This window comes from Monodon monoceros, unplaced genomic scaffold, assembly GCF_005190385.1.
Source record: "Monodon monoceros isolate NGI ecotype Baffin Bay Population unplaced genomic scaffold, NGI_Narwhal_1 Super_Scaffold_1, whole genome shotgun sequence".
In the NCBI taxonomy this organism is placed as follows: Eukaryota; Metazoa; Chordata; class Mammalia; order Artiodactyla; family Monodontidae; genus Monodon; species Monodon monoceros.
This window is the reverse complement of record NW_021703765.1, coordinates 86647311-86662020: the sequence shown is the minus strand read 5'-3', so window position 1 is coordinate 86662020 and position 14710 is coordinate 86647311. Positions and strand designations below refer to the sequence as shown.

At 59.3% G+C, this 14710-nt stretch overlaps 2 protein-coding genes across 5 annotated transcripts in view; one reads left to right on the top strand and one right to left on the bottom strand.

The window, feature by feature from the left end:
* The first annotated feature begins 1407 nt into the window (after nucleotides 1-1407).
* LRCOL1 (leucine rich colipase like 1) lies at nucleotides 1408-5144 on the top strand. Of its 4 annotated transcripts, XR_003794987.1 has the most exons (4): nucleotides 2679-2758; nucleotides 3590-3683; nucleotides 4188-4358; nucleotides 4569-5144. XR_003794987.1 is itself a non-coding variant. In XM_029232552.1 (3 exons), exons 1-2 carry the CDS (start codon nucleotides 1902-1904, stop codon nucleotides 2548-2550), a joined length of 570 nt encoding a protein of 189 aa, XP_029088385.1. In that variant the 5' UTR covers nucleotides 1408-1901; the 3' UTR covers nucleotides 2551-2758; nucleotides 2972-3184. The 4 variants fall into 4 exon arrangements, 1 of the variants encoding a protein (XP_029088385.1); XM_029232552.1 differs by lacking the exons at nucleotides 3590-3683; nucleotides 4188-4358; nucleotides 4569-5144 and adding exons at nucleotides 1408-2297; nucleotides 2972-3184 and having other exon boundaries at nucleotides 2377-2758; XR_003794984.1 differs by having other exon boundaries at nucleotides 2702-2758; nucleotides 3590-4358.
* Nucleotides 5145-7889: 2745 nt separating this feature from the next.
* FBRSL1 (fibrosin like 1) overlaps nucleotides 7890-14710 on the bottom strand; it is a 113405-nt gene continuing 106584 nt past the window's right edge. The window contains exons 29-32 of the mRNA XM_029218478.1: nucleotides 10520-10644; nucleotides 9255-9344; nucleotides 8117-8316; nucleotides 7890-7981 (exon numbers count right to left, since the gene is read on the bottom strand). Coding sequence (XP_029074311.1) covers nucleotides 7890-7981; nucleotides 8117-8316; nucleotides 9255-9344; nucleotides 10520-10644 — 507 coding nt within the window. The remainder of the gene's footprint in view (nucleotides 7982-8116; nucleotides 8317-9254; nucleotides 9345-10519; nucleotides 10645-14710) is intronic.

The window sequence follows — 14710 nt, the reverse complement described above, 5'->3', positions numbered from 1 at the left end:
TCGCGAGGCAGATGACCCCGTGCTTCACGGAATCATCTGAAAACCGACGGTTCAAAGGGGGCCCACCCCTCATTTCACAGGGAGGGGAACTAGGGCCCAGAAAGGCCCGGCGGTCTCCCCAGATGCCCCGCAACAAATAGAGTGACCTGGGACAGTCTGAGGGTGAGGGCCGTGGGTCCTGAGGACACTCGTCCTGTCACATCGTAGGGTCCAGAGCTGGAGACCAGAGGGGACCGCTGCCAAGGTGGGCCCAAAAGAGAAGCGAGGAGAGATTCTGGGCGCACTAACCTCAGAGACGCTCTTGTCTAAACCAATAAAGGGCTCGATCGCTCCCCAGAGAAAGGCTGTTGAAAATACATTTTCCACTCAGTGATAAAGAGAAATTTGCTACCAAGCCCTAAAGTGACACGGAGGACCCTCAGGTGCGTATTAGGAAGTGGGAAAAGCCACCTGAAAGGTGACACACTGCACAGCTGCAACCCTGGGACGGTCTGGAAAAGGCACAGCCATGGGGATGTGAAGGGATCGGGGGTCGGGGTGGGCAGTGCCAGGGCTGGGGGATGAACAGGCAGAGCACAGAGGAGTTTCTGGGCAGTGAAATGACCCCATATGATTCTCAAGCGTAGGTACACTTCATACATGTGTCCAAGCCCATCGCATGTACAACACCAAGACCGAACCCTCATGAAACGGTGGGCTTTGGTTTATAATAATGTATCAAAATCGCTTGATGGATTGCAGCAAATGCATGACACCGACTAAGATACTGATAATGGAAACAGAGGCGGGGCAGGGGCATGTACGGGAACTCTGCACTTCCTGCCCAATCTTGTAAACAAAACCCCTCTAAGAAAACAATGACTATTCATGTTTAAAAATCCATCTGGATGGAGAAAGCCTGGGAAGGGGAGGGGCAGGAGCCCTGCGGCCGGGGCCTCTCGGGGGCCAACAGGCCACGCGCCACGGCCAGCGCTGGGCGTCTGCTGCTGCTCTGGTTGCGGCCCGCGACCCTGGTGACGACGCGGGGGACGCACCTGCCATGGTCCCACAAGGTGAGCTACACGTCCCTGCCCCCTGTCGCTGCACGGTGCAGGGCTGCCCGCACCCAGGCCCGCGGGGCCCCTGGCTCCCAGCCCGCTTTCCTGCCCTGGCTCTGTGCTCCCTCTTCTGTCCCCCCTCCCACGCCCAGCCTGTGAGCGCGCCCGCCTCCCAAGGCTCTCAGGCCCCCGGGACAGCTGACTCCTGACTCACACCCAGGCCCGGCGCCAAGTCCCCAGTCCAGTGGCCCCTGCGACCTGGGACAGAAGCTGCTCCAGGGACCCAGCGCGGCGTGGAATGGCAGGGGGCGGGCCCAGGGGAGCGGGGGGGGGGGGGGGGGGGGGCAGCGGGTGCGGGGCGACAGTGATCAGCTCGTGTGCATCGTGGTGTGCCAGCGGAGACAACGCGACCTGGCTGTCCTGGGGGCTGTGTGTCACCGCCCTGATCCCCTCGTCCTGCCTGGTCCGCGGTGGCCCCTGCACAGGAGCAGCAGGGAGGACTCCGTGCCGCACGGCCCCCTCCCCGGGGCCCTCCTGTCTGCTTGGTCTCTGGGCGGCTCCTCCTCTGTCCTCGGGTCTCACCCGCTGGGCCGCCCCGACCCTGAGCCCAGACGCCTTTATTCTCAGCCCTTGAGAGCTGAAGTGACTTACCCAGAACAGTAAACGCGGAACAGCGGCTCTTTGGGACCCTCAGTAGTTTTGAGCTTGTGAAGGAGATTTCTGAGGGCCGAGTGGAGGGCCCCTCACAGGTGGTGGGCGGGCGGCAGGCCTGGGCTTCAGTCCAACTACTTGTTGGCTCTGTGATCCCGGGCAGGTCACCTACCCTCTCTGAGCCGCAGCGTCTCACCTGTAAAACGTGAGAGCATGGGGAGGGGCTGGAAGCTTCATTCGTGGCACCCCTCCCTGCCCGCTGCTCGGCCACACAGCCGCCTCTTCCGTCCTCTGTGCCTCAGTTTACCCTCTGCCTCCCTCCCCCGGCTCTCCGTCTTCTGGACCCCCGTGGTCTGCGGATGTTCCAGCACAGTGTCAGGCGGGCGAGCCAAGTTTGCAGGGTGGGGGAGCACACGGGGCTGCGGTGGGCACAGGTGGGGGAGCCTTGACTCGGCAGGGCATCGGGGAGGCCTGCGAGGAGTACTCAGAGTGCCAGAGAGGCGGCTGCGTCACCAACAGCCTGAGTCCCCAGAAGTTCTGCAGCCCCCAGGCCGTCTTCCAGCAGTGCCTGTCCTGGCAGAAGGTGTGCCCTGCCCGGGCCGGCGAGGGGTGAGAGGCCGGGGAGGGCGGACCCTGGGAAGGAGGGCCGGGGGCCTGGCAGAAGGGACCAGGTCTCCTTTTCCCGCAGCCGAACGGGCACACCTGCCTGGACCACACGGAGTGCCGGAGTGGCTGCTGCGTCACCAGCAGCTTCGGGCTGCAGACGTACTGCACGGCCAAGACCATCTTCCTGCAGTGCGTGCCGTGGCGCAAGGTGAGGCCAAGGGCCGCGGGGCCGGAGGGGGCCGCCTGCTGGCCCTGACCGCTGCCCCCAGCCCAACGGGGACTACCGCACGGACCACGGCCCCCAGCCCAACGGGGGCTACCGCACGGACCACGGCCCCCAGCCCAACGGGGGCCACTGCACGGACCACGGCGAGTGCCGCAGCAAGTGCTACATCCCGCCGAACGAGGTCGGCCCCCACCGCTGCGTCCCCCGGAGCGGCGTCCTGGTCCAGTGCCTGCCCTGGGTGAGTCCTGGAACCGGGTCCAGCCTGCCTGTGGGGCTAACTCCAGCGACTGGCCTGAGGGCGGGCGGGCGGGCAGTGACCTGGAAGTGGTGTGTCCCCTCCCAGGAGAGGCCGCCAACTGCCTCTGCAGATCGGCCTCTGTTCCCGTTTCCTGAAGCAGAGCCCGGATGAGGCGTCAGAAAAGGACACGGGTCACGGGGGGTGGGTTCTCAGGTCCACCAGGGTCGCAGCAGGACACGGCGCTGGACGCCCGGGGAAGGGCCAGCACAGCGGCGGGGGGCGGACCCACGAGACGGGGCAGCACCGGGACTCACTCCTGTGGGGCTGGACGAAGGGAAGGACTGTCTCGGGGGCCTCCCCCCCATCACCTTCCCCAGAGGAAGGAGCTCGGTGAGGCGGCCCCCCAGGACGCAGGACCTGAAGACACCACGGAGGACGGGGTGGGGGGGGGCGCAGAGGGAGGTGGGGCACGGTGACCGGAGGGGCACGGCGAGCGGCTGGGAGATGACACTCTGGTGCCCGAGCTCGGACCCCGGGACCTGTGACTGCAGTCTGACGGAAAAGGTGTGTCTGAGCCCCGAGGGTGAGAGCCAGAGCTTCCTGAGCATGCCCACCTGGCCCGTCAGCACCCAGAGCGGCGGTGGGTGCAGCAGGTGCCACGACAGTGAGTCCACGGGTGTCCCGAGGGTGTCGGAGACAACCAGGCCGCTCCGCCGGCAGCCTCGCCCAGAGGCGCGGACTGTCGGTCCCGAGGACAGTGTGGCCCTTACAATCCAGCTGCCCGAAGGCTGCGTCTCCCCGTGCGTTTCCTAATTCTAATGTGTCTTCTAGTGACTTGGACCCGGTCTGTGCCCTGGAGACCTGCCTGGACCCCGAGCCCCGCACGTGTTCAGGCTGCTCTTCCCGGGATGATGAAAACCTGCAGGTATCAGACGTCTAGCTGTGAACTCCTGAGACCGCCCGCATCCGGGTGGCCCCTACTGGAACCTCGAGGTGATAACTTAGCATCAGTAAACCTCCCGACTGAGTGAGTGTTTCTGTGGACGTGGAGACACCGGGTCTCAGCTCAGCACCGTCCTAAGGAGCCCCCTTCACCAGAGACCGAGTCTCCCCAGAGGAAAGGGCAGGTGCAGACATGTCCCTCCCCCGCAGGCGCACACAGATGACTGGTCACTGCAGGTAAAAGTCATCAGTTGGCCGTTCCAACTGGAAAGGCTCCCCTGACCTTGCGGATGGCGCAGTGAGGACATTGGAGCCCGCTAAAGACCCCTGGGTGGGGGGTCTCCCACTGGTCCCACCTTCCCCTGGAGCAGAAGTGCTGGCTGATCTAGAAACTGTTCCCTCTGGTGGCTTCTCGGGGCAAACACCGGAGCCGCTCCTCTGCACCCAGAGTGCCAGAAATGTAACTGTCACCTTCCTCTGTGCCCAGCACTCACCCCGCAGACACCAGGCTGCTCTTCTGGGCTCTGCTAAAACAATTCTCCGCCCTGTGCCTCCCCCCTTCTGCCCGCTCCTCCTGGGCTGGAGATGACTATGACAGTACTTGCAGAGTAAGTCATGAGAAGCCGTCGCTCCCACCCTAATAGTGAGAACAAGCCAGGTAAGCCACAAAGTATAGTTTTTTTTTTTTAAAAAGAATAGATTTAAATGTAAAACATAAAACTGTAAAGCATTTAGAAGAAAAAGAGGAGAATAGTTTCATGATCTTGGATTAGACAAAGAGGTCTTAGTCATGACCAAACACCACACATAACAGAAAAATTAGATAAATTGGATTTCATAAAAATTAAAAACTTTTGTTCTGTGATAGACACTGTTAAGAGAATGAAAAGACAAGCCACAGACGAGAAGAAATGACACATCTGACAAAGGACTCGGATGCAGACTATACAAAAAACTCTCAAAAGTTAAGTGAAAACAACTCAATTAAGGGACATTCCTGGTGGCGCAGTGGCTAAGAATCCGCCTGCCAATTCAGGGGACACAGGTTCAAGCCCTGGTCCAGGAAGATCCCACATGCCACGGAGCAACTAGGCCCGTGAGCCACAACTACTGAGCCTGCGCTCTAGAGCCCACGTGCCACAACTACTGAGCCTGTGTGCCTAGAGCCTTGCTCCGCAACAAGAGAAGCCCCTGCTCGCTGCAACTAGAGAAAGCCTGCAGGCAGCAATGAAGACCCAACGCAGCCAAAAATAAATAAATAAAATAAATTAAAAAAAAACAACCCAATTAAAAACAAGACAAAAAATTTGAACGGACATTTCACCAAGACAATATACAGCCAGCTCAGACGCACGAGAAAGCTGGTCCACCATCGTTAGCCCCGAGGGAAACGCAGAGCAGGCTGAGGTCCGGCCTGTGATTAGACGGACCAAGGGCCGCCAGGCTGCAGACGGGACGCCGGCGGCCTCGCGAGCAGCGGGGGGGCGGCCGCGCACACACTCACCGGGTGCGCTGAACACCTGTGTCGCACCCTGACCTGCTCAAGCTCTTCATTCTTGCTCCTGACGCTGCTGCGTGAGTGGACAAACGTGGTGCATCCCCGGACGGGAGGCCCCGCCGCCCGAGGAGGAGCGGCCTCAGAGGCCACGCCCGCGAGGTCCCATCCACGCGATTCTCCAGAAGAGGCCCAACTGGGCCCAGGCAGCTGCAGGCTGGGGGCGGCACGACTGGCCGCAGCAGGGCTTCCGGGGGCGACGAGAGGCCAGGCCCCGGTTGTGAGAGGTGCGTCAGTCTGTGGCTTTCCTCGCGGCTCGCCGGACTGGGGGAGACTTTACTGTCGCTCGTGAGCCCCACATGAAACGAATCTGGTGGAGCCCTGGGGACGCTGGTGTGTTTGAGCTTGTGCGGCAGGGAAGCAGGATGGACGTGAGGAAACAGGCAGCCGCCACGAGCTGAGGCCCCCCCCGCGGCTGGCCGCTTGGCATGCAGGGCTCTCGGGGAGATGGGCAAGGAGAGGACGCTTGGACCAGCCCTGGGGTCAGTGCCGCCCGTGGGTCGTGGGTCGAGGTTCACCGCAGGGCGCCCCCCTCCCCCCAGGGTCCTCTGGGCGGGCGAGTCTGCAGGAGGCCGGGCAGGCCTCGGGGCTCCGTCCAGCGTCCGCCACGCCGCCCTCTCCCCCGCAGGCCACCACTCGTCCACCTTCTGTCTCTGCGGCTTTGCCTGCTCTGGACGCTCCGTGGAGACGGACTCACACGATCCGGGGCCGCTGTGGCTTCCTTCACGGATCATGATGCTCTCAAGGCTCATCCACATTGTCGAGTGAGGCAGAACTTTGCTCCTTTTTGTGGCTGAGTAACATTCCACCGAGTGGCTGCAACTACATGCTGTCTACCAGCATCCGTGGAGGGACACTCGGGTTCTTTCCATTTTTGACTCTTCTGAGTAAAGTTGCTGTGCACATTCCTATACACGTCCTCTGTGGACACAGGTTTTTAATTCTCTGGGCCTGTACCAGGAGTGGGACTCTGGCTCATACAGTTACTCCACGTCTCACCTTTTAAGAAATGCCAGATTGCTCTCCAAAGCACCCGCGCCCTGTCACACTCCCACGGGCACTTTGCGAGGCTCCCAACCTGCCCACACCCTGCACAACGCTGCTTATGGTCTGTCTTCTTGGTCCTGGCTATCCCAGTGGGCAGGAAGTGGATCCCAGAGTGACTGCAGCTCATTCTTTAAAAACAACAAAACAGGACTTCCCTGGTGGCGCAGTGGTTAAGAATCCACCTGCAGGGGACACGGGTTCAAGCCCTGGTCCGGGAAGATCCCAGATGCCGCAGAGCAACTAAGCCCGTGCGCCACAACTACTGAGCCTGCGCTCTAGAGCCCACGAGCCACAACTACTGAAGCCTGCGCGGCTAGAGCCCATGCTCTGCAACAAGAGAAGCCACAGCAATGAGAAGCCCGCGCACTGCAACGAAGAGTAGCCCCTGCTCACCGCAACTAGAGAAAGCCTGCGCGCAGCAATGAAGACCCAACGCAGCCAATAAATAAATAAATAAATAAATAAATAAATAATAAATAAATAACAACAACAAAACCGGGACTTCCCCTGGCGGGGGCACAGGCTCAATCCCCGGTTGGGGAACTAAGATCCCACATGCCCGCCCGGCGCCGCTCCCAGCAAGGCCAAAAATAAATAAATAAAATAAACCCAGCAAAACCAGAAGGATCGCTCTCCTTAGCTCAAAATATTCTGGAGGCTCTGGGGTAGCGGCGGGACCTTCGCTGTGGCGCAGGGTCCCCCGCACGGCCAGCAGTGTCCGACCTTGTCCCCGCCTCGTTCCCTGAGGTTCTGCCCACCGACCCCTCCCTCTCCGGGAGCCGGTCTCGCGCCGCAGGGCCTCCCCGGATCCGCCCGCAGAGCCACGGGGCGCCCTTAGCCGAGTCCGTACTCAGACGCCTGGTTCTCAGCGGGACCCCGGCCACCCTAGTGCCGGCCCCTCCGTGTGTCCTCAGGTGCGGGGCCTTCCGATGCTGCGGACGCTCCGCCTGCTTCATGGTGCCTCAGCTCCTGGGGCGCTGGGCCCGCCGCGCGGGCATCTTGCCGGTTCTGTTCTTCGATGCACCCACAGCGGCCCCACCCGCCGGCACCCCGCGGGCACAAGGGAAGTTCCGCCCGCGGCCGCCAGGTGGCGCTGGGGGTCGGCAGCCGGCCAGGCCCCGGGGCGCCCCAGCGGCTCGCTCCTCCGGGGATGCGGACAGACCCCGACGTTTCCCCTTTGCAGCAGGAAAACAGCAGTTTGCCCACTGGCTGCCGGCCTCGCGCAGGTTAGCCCGGGTGAGCGCCGCATGCGAGAAGATTCCTGGCGGGGGGGGTGTCCCTCCGCGGGGATCGGCCGGAGCCCGCGCTCCTCCCCCTCCAGGAGAGCCTGGTCCCCTCGAGGCCGGGCACTCCTCGGAGAACGTGGTGTCCGGGGCGAGCTGCCCCCGCGCACGGCTGACAGAGCCTCGGGGCGGCGTGGACGCCGCGTCCTCCCCGTGTCTCCACGTGGTGCTCCCTGTGTCTGTTCTCAGGACGCCCGTCCTGTGAGATTCGGCCCTACCCTAATGACCTCGTTCTCCCTCAGTCACCCATTTAAAGGCCCCGTCTCCACGCAGAGTCACATCCTGAGGTCCCGGGGTCAGGGCTTCAACCTGGGGGACACAGTTCAGCCCGTGACACCCTCCAAGTCGTTCTAGAAACACCGTAGACGGGCGGGAAGAGCTGCTGGGCCCCAGGCCCTGGGAAGGGAGGGAGAGGAAGCGGCGGTTCACGGAGGGGCCCCGAGTAGGGTTCTCATCTGCCCCCTTGAAGGTCCTCCGGGTCCCCCCCGCTGGCCTCCTGCCATCCTGGGCGGCCCTGATTTGATGGCAGACCGAGGGCTCCTCGGAGGAGGGACCCCGGGATCCACCTCGGGTCCAGGGCCAGGCAGAGCAGGAGAAGGGGGTCTGCAAGGGAGCTGGCGACAGGTGATACGAGGGCCACTTTCCACAGGGGCTCACGGGGGTCACTCAATGGTGGGGGCCCCGCCTCTGAGGCCTGGTGGCTGGGCGGCCGCGGGGACTTTGCCGCGGTGCTGGGGGCCGGGGGCCACGGTCCCGGGCACCACTCTGCGGAAGAGACTTGGATGATTGATTCTTCGTCCAGAGCAAGTCGCACAACGTCTCCCACGACACGGGGAGGACGGGACGACCTCCTCTGCAGGCGAGAAAGCGGTCTCCACGGGTGCCCCCAGGCGTCCTCGCCCCCAAGTTCACACGCAAAATGCTGCAGACGCCTGTCCGCCGTGGGCAGGAAGTGGGTCTACAGTTTTCCTGACTTTTTTTCTTCCCCCAAACTTCTTATTCTGTAGTCACAGAATGCAATGTTTTAAAGACTGTGGTAAAATACACACGACATAAGAATTTCTTGCTCAGCCATTTTAAGCGCACAGCCCAGGGGCATTCAGTACATTCGCACTGAGCGACCGTCCACCACCATCTCCACAGATTCTCATCTCCCCAAACGGAAACTGCCCCCTCAGACCCCTGACACTTTGGCAGGTTTCCAGCGCCGAGAAAGGCCGAGCCCGCGGCCGCCCTGCCTGTGAGCACTCGGCGCCGTCCCTCTATCCACGTGGGAAGGGATGAAGCCACCTCCCTGCTGCAGGCTCTGCCTGGCGGTCACTGCTCAGCGCGGCCACTTCCTGCGCTAAGAAGCTCTGGCTTAAAGCCCAGTGGGTCACGAAACTATCGATAATTCCCCGGCACGCGGGGCCACGATGGGGAGACGGTCAGGGGGCGGGAGCTTCGCGCTCGGGACAAGTGGCCTACACTGGAGACACTTACTCTGCATGGTCTCCCCCAAAACTCTGATGAGAAGTGACAAGAGGTGTCGGCTCCCTGGGTAGGGTTTCGGATTAAGTCTCTAGGTGGCTAATCCCCTAGGTGCTGCGGGCTGAGCGCAAGCATGCCCCTGGAAGCGTTTTGTGGCTACGGTAACGTGGCTGGAGAGAAAGCGGGCGCTTTGTGGTACCGATGCGGCGAGCGCTGGCGGCTGGAGCCTCGGGGCGGCGTGGGCCCTGCAGGACCCGCGGGCAGGGAGCCCCGAGTGCTGGGAGGTTTGCTGGGGAGAAGGAGGGCGGGGGCGCTGCGTCCTGCGGGCGTGAGGGGCACGGGAGGGAGGGAAGACCCAAAGTTTGGCTTTTGCAAAATATAATAGAATAGACAAACCTCAGAGTCTGACTGACAAAAGAGGAGACACCGGTGAGCCCGAGGAACGTGAAAGACAACAGTCTCAGAGGAAAGACAGTTTTAAAAACTGGAAGAAGCGTGCTGTGTGGACCCATTCGCTTGATGCGCCCACATTCCTCAGAGAGCAGACCCATTCCCAGGAAGATTAAAAACTGCCCAAACTGTCTCTGAAACCAGGTAGTAATGCTGAAGAGACGGGTTACCCCCTAAAATCAGAAAAGGTCAGTGCCCCTGCCTGGCCGGGGGCAGGCTTGCCGGGACCTCCTTGGGGGACAGATGTGGTCACAGATCAACGTGACATCCTCAGAAAGATGTCGGCAAGGTTGCCAGGCAACGCGTTAAACAGCCACGGAGGCACAGGAAACTAAGTCTCAACTTCCTCCTCAGGACTCGGAGAAGCAAAATAAAATTTGGTCACCAAAGAGCTGTTGAGGGACTTCCCTGGTGGCGCAATGGTTAAGAATCCGCCTGCCAATGCAGGGGACACGGGTTTGAGCCCTTGTCCGGGAAGATCCCCCATGCCGCAGAGCAACTAAGCCCATGCGCCACAACTACTGATCCCACGAGCCACAACTACTGAGCCCCCACGCCACAACTACTGAAGCCCGGGCACCTAGAGTCCACGCTCCGCAACAAGAGAAGCCACCGCAATGAGAAGCCCGCGCACCGCAACAAAGACCCAACGCAGCCAAAAAAAAAAAACAAAAAACACACACACACCTGTTGGGTTAAAGTGGTCAAGTGTGCAACTTACAAAACCATTTTAAAATTGAGTGCCTGGCTCAAGGCAGCGAGGGTCAAGCGGAAGAGCACGGGTTTGCTTGGTCAGACTTGGCCATTTCACAAGAACTTGAGTGCGTAGGCACAAAGGCGGTTCAGAGTCAGGACAGCTGTTTGTGCCATGTGTGACGTTATCCGACTCAAAGAGAAAACCCACACGGCCAGCTAACAGATACTGAACACCTGTGTCTGATTTAAAAATTTTTTAAAGTGAGCTAACGAAGAAAAGCTGGTGATTTAACATCAAACTACCCACTATATACGTACAGCACGTAAGTGCCGGCCCCGGGGTGGCACGAGGGGACAGCACGAGGAGACAGCACGAGGGGACAGCGAGAAGATGCTGGAGGACAGCCAGACTGTTCTTGCCTGAAGACGACCTCCCAGTCTACCTGGAAAGTAAGAGAACCAACAGAAAGGCCGTTGGAACTGGTAGGAGGTTTGGTCAGTACCTTGGTCAGGAGAGGTCCGGTTGTGTTGCCATGATGAACAGCCCCACGTCTCAGGGCTCTGCTCTGTGCTTTCCCACCACGAGCCCCACAGTGCAGCCCGCTTGGGAACAGTCCTGGTTGCTGAGGCCCCGGGGGACGCCACACCAGCGATCGAGCGTCCCTGCTCAGAAGCAGCTTATGCCCTAACACGGCTGACGACGACCAGGGCGAGTCCCACAGCTCCGTCCACACACGGGGGCCAGTGGTACAGCCCTCCTGTGCACTTGGAGGCTGCGGGGTGCTCGGCAAGCAGCATCAATGCCACAGGAAGGGAGAGAGACCCACGGCAGACACGCGAACCAGGAGCTACTCTGCACTGTCGTAATGACCAGCGCGACACCCAGCTTTACCGCAAGCGTCAAACACCTAGGAGTACACACGAGAAGCTGCGAGACAGCTGAAGAGAATCAAAACCTTTACCAAGAGACCGAAAAGGAAACTTAAATACATTAGTGAGAGCCCTGTGATGGATCAGGAAGGATCAACATTGTAAAAGTGTCAATTCCTCCCAAACTTGTCTATAAATCCAATGCTATCCCAATATAAAAGTGACAGGAAAAAACTGACAAAATTTGACAAGCTAACCCTAAAGTTCACATAGAGAAACTGTCTGCAAGAACAGCAGCAAACTTTGTGCTCACAGCCTCCCCCAAGGCTTCCCACCTCCTTCCTGGGCCAGGAGGGTGTCCTCCTGGGCCCCTCTCTTTCTCTTTCACGTGGTTTACACCCTTATTTTACCGGAATATTTCTTCCAGTGGCTTGCAAAGAAGAGACGCAGGGAATGAACGTATGTCTGAATCCTTGCGTGTTTGATACGTCTTTTTCTTGACTGGTATATTTGGCCAGGGTGTTTTAAAATCGCTCCTTTAAAATGTCCCACTGCACTTAGCTTTCTCCCCGTCGCCCAAATTCTATTAGTTGGATGAGGGGCATCCTGGAAAGGCCGTCTAAGTCGTTCACCTTTTCTCATAGTTTCAACTCACTTTTTGTTTTACCTTCTAGGGGATTTTATAAACTATAAATTCTATCTTTTAACCCTTTTCTTGAAAAATTTTGACAATCATTTAACTTCACAGACGCTTCCTAGGGGGTGGCACTCCAGCGTGGACTGTGGGTCCCTGGAGGTTGGTGCTGCCTTACAGACAACGGTCCCTATGGGCCACTTTCGTAGACTACGGCCCTTGTTGGGTGATGAGCCAGCACGGAGGGCGCCCCCCAGTGGGAAAATTCCGTTATTGATTTTGCTCCATCAAAAATCATGCCCTTCTGGATGACACTCCATTAGAGAGCACGATCCCTTGAAAAGGACGTCCCTTTAGGGATGGCCTGCCCCAGGGCAGATACCAGCACTACCCTGCAGGTGACATGCTGCTAGGGGCCCTTGTCTGGGAAAAGGCAAGCAGCGCAGGCCTACTCCCCTGGTCCCTATGGTTCAGTGCAGACTATGTCCTTTGGCTTTAACTCAAGTATTTTATTCCTTCACGTGATATCCCTGGACTCCCAAGTGAAACTGGTCAAGGGCAGACCCTGAATTGCACCCACCCTGCAACTACACCTATGGGTGGGGTCCCAGAGCCCTGGGCGCCAGCCGGCTGGGCCTCTGCTTCTCACTGCCTGCTCTGCAGGGACCCTGCAGCGGGGTGGGGGGCAGCCCAGGGTGGGCGTGGCCATGAGCCTCCCCAGTCACAGGAGAACTCGGTGACGGGGTGCCCCTGAAGCTCTGCTGTATAGGCTACAACTGAGACCAGGGAAAACCAAGATGTGCAAGAGGAAGGCACTGCGGCCCAGTGGCGCTGGTCCCTGGGAACCAAACCCCTTTGGAGAAGCCCCTGGCTGGTGCTCCAGGGTGCAACGGTGACCAGGAGCTTGTCCCTGGGGATGAAGGGCACCCCCAACCCTCCATGGGGACCGTCATGGGCTCAGAGGCCCTGCTTAGGCCCTGGCTGCTCACCCAAGGAGGCCAATCCACTTGGGGTACAGTGCCAGGGCCCCATTCCCAAACCACGGCCAAGGCAGGAATAAGGGCCCAGTGCTCAAGTAGCTGCGGTCCCCAGTACAGGGCAGGCGCCCCCTCGCCCTTCTCCTCCGGCGGGTGGAGGCAGCCAGCTGTGCCCCTGCTCCCCTCCCTCCTGAGCTCTCACCTCTCCAGCAGCCACCACCTGCTCTGCTGGGGCAGCGGGGGGCAAGGCCCGCCCCACCCTGGACGTGCACCCCGACAGCCGGTGCACAGAGAAGACCAACCCAGCGGACAAGTTCCATACAGGGGTGATGTGGCAGATGACAGGGTGGGGACCACGTGACCAAAGGCGGAGTTGAAGGCCCAGCTGGAGGTGCCAGGCAAAGGTCAGAGGGATGAGCCTGAACGGCCTGGGGGAGCGGGGCGAGGCGAGGTCGAGCGACTTCGAGGACGGCGCTCCACTGGGCAGCCCTGGTGGTGGCAGCACCCAGGGTGCGGGAAGGAACTGAGGGTGGGTGCGCGACCCCCAGCTGTCACAAAGCCCCACAAAACACTCAACCACCTGTCCATCCAAAATCAAGGCTGTATTTACCTTCATTGGTTGATGTGAGAACAGAATGTTTAAAATAACCGGAGTCTACAGTGGAAACACAGGGTTGAAGATACAGAACCAAAGAAAGCAAACAGCTACAGATGGCCGAACCAAGGCTCAAACGCCGAGGACACATGTGTGCGTGCCAGCAAACAAGGTACGCTGACAACAGGGCATGGTGACATTCACGGGGTTATGAAAATAAGACTGAAACCAAAAGGAAATCATGCCAAGGCCTTGGCCGGTGGGAAAACATGAGACAAACGTCTGCTGATGTCCTCCGTGAGAAGAGAAGTTACTTCTTTTGTGCCTTTAGCCTTTTCACCTCCCAAGCCCTACTTGTCTGGGGTGGATCCCGAGGACGCTGCACAGTTAGCACAAGGTGCACACACGTCCCAGGGCCGCTCCGTGGTCCCCCCGGCGGCCCGGCCGCCCTGAGCGCTTGCATAGTTGAAGGACGGTGCTGCAGTTAAACGTCTCAGGGCATTTCCAACTGACAGCGGGTGGGTTTTTGTGACCACGTTAAACAGATAACCAGAGGAGTTTCTAGAAACCGTTTTTATAAAGTCTACCCAGGTTAAGAATTTAATAACATCATATATTTATATTAACAGACTATTTACACTGTGTTTTTTTTTTAAAAAAACAAACCGAAAAAGAAACCCTTCTACACTTCTGCATAATAAGGCAAATAAAGTTTTGTACATTATTAATTATCTTAATATATATCTGTAACTTCGGTTCCAAGTACCAAGGGAGGGCCAGGGCTGGGCCTGAGTGGGGACCTCACAGTGCGCTGGACAAAATGACCGTTTTCTTCTCCATAAATAAGACAAAAAAAACCCCTGGGGCTCTGAGGCCATTAAATCGCAAAAGCAAACTAAAAGTTAAAAAGCAAAAGTCTTTTTTGTTTCATTTAAATGTCTAAAGAGCACAAAGTTGAAAAAAATACAAATCTATTAAAAACGCTTCTCACCTGTGGGAAAAAAGGTACAAACTTGAAATTTTTTTCCAGTAGCCTCATCTCAAGCTCGGAAAACAAAAGACCACCCCCAGAAGAGCTGTGCATGACACCCCCAACTCCGCAGGCTGTGAGTGGAAGAGCGAGCATCGCCCCAGGACCGATGGAACTGTGCTTAAGTTCTAGAAACAGACGTTTAGATTAGTCGACAGCAGTGCGTTCGTTCGTGGAGGAACCTCCGCACGCGCGGCGGGCGCGGCCCCGCGGCCACTACCGCGCCTCTACCTCCTGGGGGTTGCGCGACGGGGAGTAGTCGCGGGCCTCGCCGGGCGCGCGGGCCCCGAGCGGCGTAGTCCTGCTCCGCGGCGGCCCCGGGGGCGTTGGGGGCCCGGCCGCGGCCACCAGCGGGGGCGGCGCGCCGAGCGAGGCAGCAGCGGCCGGCGGGGTCCGCGCCAGG